The 8465-nt window shown below is 58.6% G+C and overlaps 1 protein-coding gene across 1 annotated transcript in view; it reads left to right on the top strand.

Moving 5' to 3' along the window:
* Positions 1–8465, top strand: part of TRPM1 (transient receptor potential cation channel subfamily M member 1) — a 66137-nt gene that overhangs the window by 26985 nt on the left and 30687 nt on the right. Inside the window, exons 13-15 of the mRNA XM_006167283.3 lie at positions 5348–5521; positions 6248–6382; positions 8065–8115. Of these exons, the coding sequence (XP_006167345.2) occupies positions 5348–5521; positions 6248–6382; positions 8065–8115 (360 nt within the window). The remainder of the gene's footprint in view (positions 1–5347; positions 5522–6247; positions 6383–8064; positions 8116–8465) is intronic.

The following is an 8465-nucleotide window of genomic DNA, read 5'->3' as shown; positions in this document are numbered from 1 at the left end:
GCTAGAAACGCCCCGACCCAGGGGTCAGGCACGGCTCCCGGCCCTGTGGCCTTCTCGTCACCAAGCAGGCGGAGCTGGTAGGAGAGAAGGGATGCAGTCGGAGGCCGCGCCAGCCACGCCTGCTCTGCGGGGAGCCCACGGCGCGCCCGCCCTGTTCCCCCTTCGCGGCCGTTCCTGCGCCGCCCGTGTGTGGTGCTTTCCGTCCCCGTTTGGCACGCGGCTCACGCTCGGAGCAGGGGAAGCCCCGGTGACAGGCAGAGCCCCGCCCGCTCGCCATGTGCCCACCCGCTGACGGCACACACGTCGAGGTGACGCAGTCGTCCCCACCAGCGCTCCTGGGAGGTGCTGCTCCCACCGCCTGGCCCCGCCCGGCCACCTTCAGGCAGGAACGCGCCCACCCAGGCTCCCGGGGCGTGGGAGGCAGTGGCTCAGCCCTGCTCCGGCCCCCAGCGTTAGCCCGGCTGGCCTGGGGACGGGCCTCAGCTCTGTGCTACCAGGCCCCGCAGGCCCTCGGCAGTGTGCCCGTGCCGCTGACGGCAATGACAGGCTCTGAAGCCTTGTGATTTCCGTCCTTGGTGATCATGTGACTGTCTCGATGAGGAGCCAGTGGGTGCCCCTGTTGTGTCCACCGCCGACCCTCACTGGGGGGACTGGACCCGAAGGAAGGTGCAGACCTGGGTCCCTGGCCTGGCCCACAGCAGATGGCATGATCAATGGCACTTCTCCTGGCCCCTTGGCCATCTGAGTCCCTTCCCGCTGCCACCGGGCGTCACTGAGGTGGACGGCCCTCGTGTCACGTTTCTGTCCAGTGGCTCCTTCCCAGCCTGACGTCTGCTTCTGGATCGAGACGTACCTTCCCTCGATCATTCCTGTCCCGTCTCTTCCCGGGAACCTTTTGAAGCCTCATGATTTCCTGCCCTTGCGCTCATGAAGCCGCGGCTGCGCTGTCCGCCACGTGGGCTTCTCGGGCGGCCTGGCTCCTCCTCTCAGGCTCTCTGGCACTTTGCTCTGGGCATGGGCAGGGGCTGTCGGGAGGACTGAGAGTGGGATGGGACGTGGCTGCTCGACAGAGGCGTGAGGAGCGGCACGCAGAGCCCAGGGCTGGCGTTGCACTTCACGGCTTCCCGTTACCGAACGCAAAGCTAGCGCTGCCCGGGGGTGTGCTGATGGTCATGGGGGCCGAGGCATGCAGGAGGGAAGACCTCGTTACAGGGCCAGAGTTTCCAGGACCAGTAGGTGGTGGGGGGTCAAAGCGCTGGACTCCCTCGTGGCTGACTATGGTTCAAGTCCTGGACCTGGTGGCTTGCTTTCTCACTGTTTCTGGTGAGCACACAGGCCCTATAATAAATTTTAAAACATAATAATAAATAAAAATTTTTTAAAAAGGACAAAATATTCAGCCATAAAAAAACAGCAAGACCCTGGCTTTTGACAGAAAATGGATGAATATGGAAGATTTACTGCTGAGTGAAGCAAGCCAGGCTATGAAGGGGAGACATTGAATGTCCCCACTCAATATATACCAAGGGTCACACTCTATGAAACTGAGTGACTAAAGGATATAGAAACATGGAAAATGGTTGTGAACAGCAGATACAGTGTGGGAAGAGGGTGGGTGAAGGAGAGTCTGAGGAAGGACTTTGAGGAGAACAGCAGAGACTAGGTATTTATGGGACACAGAAATGGGGCATTCTCTGTTGAAGATGACTTCATAGTATTGTCAGTCGGACTGGTGAGAAATGCACACGTTGGAATATTCGCTTTGCAAGCTAAATAACGTGATTGCATAAAATAAATTGAAATGAAATTTTTTTTTTTTTGAGAGATTTTCACTATAGGGCGCGTGCACTCGCCAGACAGACAGAGAGAGACATAGAGACAGAAAGCGAGAAATCACCCCCCAGGGGGAATGGTCACGCCGCAATCCCTTCTCCTCCATTCTCCTCTCGGGATCTTGGGCACGCACGCACATGCGCCCGGCGTGAGTTTTTTAAGCCACTGGGTCCGGGACACGAACCGCGGTCGACTACGTGGGAGTCCAGCGACATAGCCATTACGCTAACTGCTGGTTCCTGAAATGAAATTTTTAAAAAATAAAAAAAAAGGGACAAAGTTCCCGTTAGGCAGGAACCCTGCTGCACGGTGTGGAGGGCACCACAAACGGCGGAACGCCCGAAGACGGCCGGCAGAGTGGGTCTAGGTGTCCCCCCTCGGAAGTGATTGGCGCGTGAGGTGTGGAGACGTCAAGGAGCCCGGGCCCATCCTGTCAGGGGTACACGTGGACGACACAGCACCGACAAGCTGTCGATCCTCGACTGGGAATAGATACGTACGTAATCAGAAGAGCCTCCCCAGTAACTCCTTTGACAAAACATAAGAGAGGTGTTTGATATATGTAAGGAACAAGGTAATTTTCTACATTAAATCATAAAATCCGGAACGAACAATCTTTGAGGAGAAGGGCGAGCTCAGCCTGAGCGTCTGTCCAGGAAGGAGGCCTGGAGCCACTTAAAGAGCAGTGCGGGGGGATCAGCAGTTAGCGTAACGGCTATGTCGCTGGACTCCCACGTGGCCGACCACGGCTCGAGTCCCAGACTTGGCGGCTTGCTTTCTCACTTTCCCTCTCTCTCTCTCGCTCTGTCCTTCTCTGGTCAAATTAAAATAAATAAATAAAGTTCAATAAAATAATTCTTGGGGAAAAAAAAGAAAAGAAAAAAGACCAGGCTGCATCCGGGCCATCTTGCTGAGCTTCTGGAGACAGAGAGAAGTCGCCGTGGAGTCTCGGAACCAGAGCCGTGCGCCAGGCCTTGCTGGGGGTGGAGCCGGCCCTCAGCGACACCAGGAACTGGACTGGTGAACCGGAGCGGTCTGGGGACAAGAGCCGACAGAGGAAGCGAGCGTGTGCTCTGCCCTAGTGCCCGCCTGAGTTACTGGAGCGGCCTTCAGGCTCTGACGTGGCTCGAATTGTCTCCGTTTATAGTTTGGAGAAAAGACCGACCCCTACGAGGTCAGTTAGTTCGACAGCACACTTCTAGACAGCACGCAGGTCCAAGTCTGGCGACAGGTCAGCTCAGGTTCCTGTGACTGTCCTGTGTCCCGACCCGCAGGACAGTGGAACAGGTTTCCTGAGGGAAGGAGTAAGAGACGGGAAGAGCAGCGGAGACGACGCAGTGTTACAACATCCGTTTACTGTGGACAGTGTTACAATGCTTTAGGGTCGTCCAGAGACGACCCGGCGTCACAACTCTGCAGGGTCGTCCGGAGATTGTGGGGCCAGGGATTGTTTATATGCATGTTGGTGGGTGGTGATTGGTTAAATGAAGGATTGTAAAAGGTGGGTTATGATTGGTTGCTTTTGTGGACCAATCATGAGGTGCTGGATATGCAAATCTGAGGGATTCTAAGCTCACCGATTTGCTATGGGAAGTGGCCAATCAGAGTACGGTTTTGAAGGTGAGGTTTTGAAGGGGAGCCAATCATGTGTGCTGAGAAACCAAAACCTAAGGGCCATATTCGCTGGTGCGCAGCCTCCCACAGTCCTGAGCTCTCCTCTGGAGCGGAGGTGGAGGCAAAGGCCAGCGTGGATGGCAGGGAGCAGGCGTGGCCTCCGGCCGGCAGCCCAAAGCAGGTTAGCCACGCGGGCGAGGAGTGACCGCGGCCCTCTGGCTGGCAGGACCGGCAGGTGTCGAGCCGCCTCGCAGAGAGGCCCCGCAGGAGGAGCGGGAAGGCAGGCCCCGCGGGGCTGTGGGCTGGCCGAGCCTGACGGCCCACAGTGTGCTGCCCGGCGTGAGACGCTGATGCCGCGCTGGGCCATCCACGCAGTGGGCGTCTCTTTAGCTGTCGGTCTAGAGGTGCGAGGCTGAGGGGCCACGTCTGGCCAGGGTCTCCTCAGTTCTCAGGCGACATGGACACCATATGACAAGTGCCTTTGTGTCCGTGTTTATCTTTTTTTTTTTTTTTTTTTTGAGAGAGATTTTCGCTATAGGGCGTGTGTGCTCGCCAGACAGACAGAGAGAGACATAGAGACAGAAAGTGAGAAATCACCCCCCCCGGGGGGATGGTCACGCCGCAATCCCTTCTCCTCCATTCTCCTCTCGGGATCTTGGGCACGCACGCACAAGTGCCCGGCGTGAGTTTTAAGCCACCGGGTCCGGGACGCGAACCGCAGTCGACTACGTGGGAGTCCAGCGACATAGCCATTACGCTAACTGCTGGTTCCCCGTGTCTGTCTTTTAAAGCCTCCAGGATCCGTCTTGGGGCCGCGCCCGCTGGCCTTACCTAGCCCTAGTCACCCCTAGTCTCCATGTCCACCACCACCCCGGGTGCAGACTCCAGCCTCTCACCACCACCATGAGGACCCACGTCTGAGGCGTGTGAGGACATTGACACTAGCAAGGACATGGTAACTGTGCCGGACTGGGCCTCCTAGGCCACCCGGAGAGAGCAGAGTGGAGGGAGGGGGCCACGGACAGAGCCCCCAGAGCTGCGACACAGCTGCATGGAGAAGTGGCCGGAGGGAGGGGTGGGAGAGGCCGGGCTAGGAGCTGTGAGGCCCCGGAGCGAGTGGTGGACCCTGGCATCTGTGGGTAAGGCCGCGGTGCTGACATGCTCACGGCCGTGTCCCTCTGTCGTTAGCAGCCTCGGGTACGTCTCCTGGGGCCCCCACTTTACCCTCAGAACCTCCCCTTTGTACAAAAGGACAAGTCTGTCAAAATGTCAGCCACTTCTGTACGTGCAAACGCACACCATCAGGGACATGAGTGACCGCAGATCATGGCATGGGGCTGTTTCTTGACAAGCAGGCCTGTGACGACCGAGCATGTGTGTGCGTGTCTGCATGTGCATGCGCTGTGTGCTCAAATATCTGCCGTGTGCACTGTGTGTGCGTGTGTGTGTGCATATGAGTGTGCTGTGTGTGCTCAGATATCTTCTGTGTGCACATGTGAGTGTGCGTCTCAAATATCTTCTGTGTGCACGGGTGGTGTGTGTGCATGTGTATGTACACATCCTCTGTGTGTGTGCATGTGTGCGCATGTGAGTGTGCTGTCTCGGTGTGTGCACGGGTGGTGTGTGTGCATGTGCGTGTACACATCCTCTGTGTGTGTATGTGTGCACATGTGAGTGTGCTGTCTCGGTGTGTGGACGGGTGGTGTGTGTGCATGTGCGTGCACACATCCTCTGTGTGTGTGCATGTGTGCGCATGTGAGTGTGCTGTGTGGGTGCGTGCACACATCCTCTATGTATGTGTGCACATGTACTGTGTGTGCAGAGGGAAGGGGTTGGTGCACTTGTCTTGGGACAAGGGCCAGTTTAATGCCTCCCCCCACTCTGCTTGCCCACCCGGCAGCCTCTGGGAAGCCTGGCACCCCCAGCGGATAGCAAAGCTGCAGAGAAGGAGAAGAAGCCAGCCACAGCCACCACCAGGGGCGGGAGAGGAAAAGGGAAGGGAAAGAAGAAAGGAAAAGCCAAGGAGGAGGCAGAGGAGGAGACTGACCCCCGGAAGATTGAGCTGCTGAACTGGGTACGAGGAGGCCCGGCCTGCCGTTTCTGGGACCGTGAATGGGGAAGGAGGGGCAGGTTGTATTGCCTGCTGTGGCCCCACCCAGGCTGACCCTGGCAGGCAGTGGCAAAGGACAGGGACAGTGCCATCGAGAACACCACACATCCTGCATGTGGGGAAATGGGCCACCCAGGGCAGGTCTGAACCCTCTGCTCACCCGAGGCCCCTCTGCCTGCCAGACATGCAGGGGCTAAAGGCAGAAAGCCCGGGGACAACCCAGTCTTCCCGGGTGACCCCACTGCGTGCTGTAGGACCCTGTGAGGGGGCCCGGTACCAGCAGCACCAGGCCTGCAGCAGTGACTTCTGTGGCAGTGGAAGTCCCCTCGCTGCCAGGACACTGGTGCCACCAGGGCACTGGGCCTCTGCAGTGATGCCAGCCTGTCACGGCCATGTCCACTCACCACGTGGCATCCTGTGGCCACTGCGTGCCCACCGCTTCCACACGGGCTCTCCCCAGTCAAGGGAATGAATGGCAGAGATGGGCGGAGTAGCCCTAGTAAGCCACAATTCTCTCCGATTTATTTCAAAAACAGAAAACTCGTGTCGTCTTTGACAAAACATGGGGCAGGCAAACTGAGAAGGGAGAGGGCAGGTAGAGAGAGCCTTGCTCAGAATTCTCCAGGCCCTGGGACAGCGTAGCCCACGCCAGGTGACTCTGGGACACCCATGCCACTCGTGACCCTGCAGGTGAACGCCTTGGAACAGGCCATGCTGGATGCTCTGGTGCTGGATCGGGTTGACTTCGTGAGGCTGCTGATCGAGAACGGGGTGAACATGCAGCACTTCCTCACCATCCCGAGGCTGGAGGAGCTGTACAACACGGTGAGTGCTGCAGGGGAAGCAGGCCGTGAGGACCCGCTCGCCGCCGTGCAGGGGGAGCTGGCCATGTGGAGGGGCTCACCGCCGTGCAGGGGGAGCTGGCCATGCAGAGGGGCTCACTGCCGTGCAGGGGGAGCTGGCCATCCTAGCACGTCCACCACTGTACGTGAGGGCTAGCTGTGCAAACACATGTACCGCCATGCTCGGGTGTGCACAGCATCACCAGAACGTGCCACAGCTGGGAGGTCCTTCATTTTTGTTTATTTATGTCTTCCATGAGAGAGTCACCGAGAGAGAGAGCGCGCAGGAGAGACATGCACCCCTACATGTCCTCACGCCAGTGCACCCCCACTCCAGCCAGCCTGGACCTTGAGTGCACACAGAGGTGCCTGGCATGTACAAGGAGACCGTGGGGTGCAACCAGGGCCATCCCACGTGGTCAGGCATCGTGGATGCTGCATTACCATGGCACCATAGCTGGCCAGGGCCCTGTACCTGATGCTGGGCAGCTCCTCCTCACCTGCTTCCAGATGCAGCTATGGCCACCTTCCTGGCCATCGAGAGGCTAGGCCGAGCTGGCACCCCGTCTCATCTCCACTCGTGTGGTGTGTGAGTGAGGCTTGGCGTATGCCGTGGGAGTCTAGCTTAAGGCGCCAGCAGAGCAGACGTTACGGAGGGTGATTCAGTGGTCCCTGGAAAACACGTTTCTACGAGGTTTTGGTGAGAAATGCAGAACGGCTTCAGACGGCCCCATAGGACAGTGGGTAAGCCCTGTGCACAGAGGACTGGCCTCACATGGCTGACTGTTCGAATCCCAGCCCCTCAGCTTGAAAAACGTGGGGCACGGGTGTGTGCATGTCAGATCCTGATGGGATGGAGGAGACAGGGTTACGGTGTGACCACACCCATTGAGAGGTGCCTGTCCCTGGCACGTGTGCAACTGCACGTGCCCTCTGCAATTCGAAATTTTAAAGAAAGAACTGGGTTTTCACGGCAAGGAGCTCCACTGTGCTAGCATGGGAGGCTCGGGATGGACCCCCTCTGCTAGGATCGCTGCCATGCACGTCTGAGAGCCCACTCCTTCTGGTTCTGACCTGCCGTGCAGGGGAGCGGGCCTTGGCGGGCACTCAGCTGGTCGCAAGTGTCCCCTACATTGCACACCGCAAGCTACTCCAAGGTAACCCCTGAAGAGGCCTCCGCCTCCCTCTGGGGTGCTGGCACTGTTTAAAACATTTATGTACTTTCTGGGGGAGAAGCCGGGAGAGAGGCACGTCAGTGGGATCTCAGCCACAACCCCTCAGCCGACCCAGCAGCCAGGACCACGGGAGCATGCACGTGCCCAGCCAGGACCACGGGAGCATGACCATGGGAGCGTGCATGTGCCCAGCCAAGACCACGGGAGCATGCACGTGCCCAGCCAGGACCGTGGGAGCGTGCACATGCCCAGTGTGTACAGACCCCAGAACTGAGCCCAGCCTCCCATGCGGCTCCAGCATTCCAGAGGCTCGTACCACCAAGCTGGGCCAGGGCTCAAGGTGTCTCAGCCACGACCGTCTGTCTGGCAGGAGACTAGTGGTTAGGACAGCGGGTTCCACTCGGCCCCCAGACACGCTCGTTCCATGTGAGGGTGGGGTTTGCTCCAGGCGCTGACAGGCCCTTCACTGTGACCGACGCTTCTCTTTCAGAGGCTGGGTCCCCCGAACACGCTGCACCTGCTGGTGAGGGACGTGAAGAAGGTCAGTCTGCCCTCAAACCCCTTCCCTGTTGGCATCCTCCTCAGATGTGGCCCTTAGAAACGTTAACTTCCCAAATCTGTCCTTGCCTTTCTCACTGTTTGAGAGAAGGGAGATCAGGGGTTCCTTTCTTCAGAGAAAGTTTGCTTAAAAATAGAAAGGGAAAGGGTTCTCTTCTCTACGCCGAACGCACAGCTGCACAGGACAGGCATGGCCGCGTGGCAAGGCTGTTGGCACCGAGGCTGGCGCCAGGGTGGGCCCACGCCGCACGGCCCCATCCGTGCTGTCCTGTCACTGCCGCGCCTGCTCTCGGCCCTCTCTGTTCCCTCGTGTGACGGCAGCTGCCCCCACCC

The sequence above is a fragment of the Tupaia chinensis genome, unplaced genomic scaffold (assembly GCF_000334495.1).
Source record: "Tupaia chinensis unplaced genomic scaffold, TupChi_1.0 Scaffold144682_1, whole genome shotgun sequence".
Taxonomy (NCBI): domain Eukaryota; kingdom Metazoa; phylum Chordata; class Mammalia; order Scandentia; family Tupaiidae; genus Tupaia; species Tupaia belangeri.
This window is presented reverse-complemented; position numbering and strand designations above follow the sequence as displayed.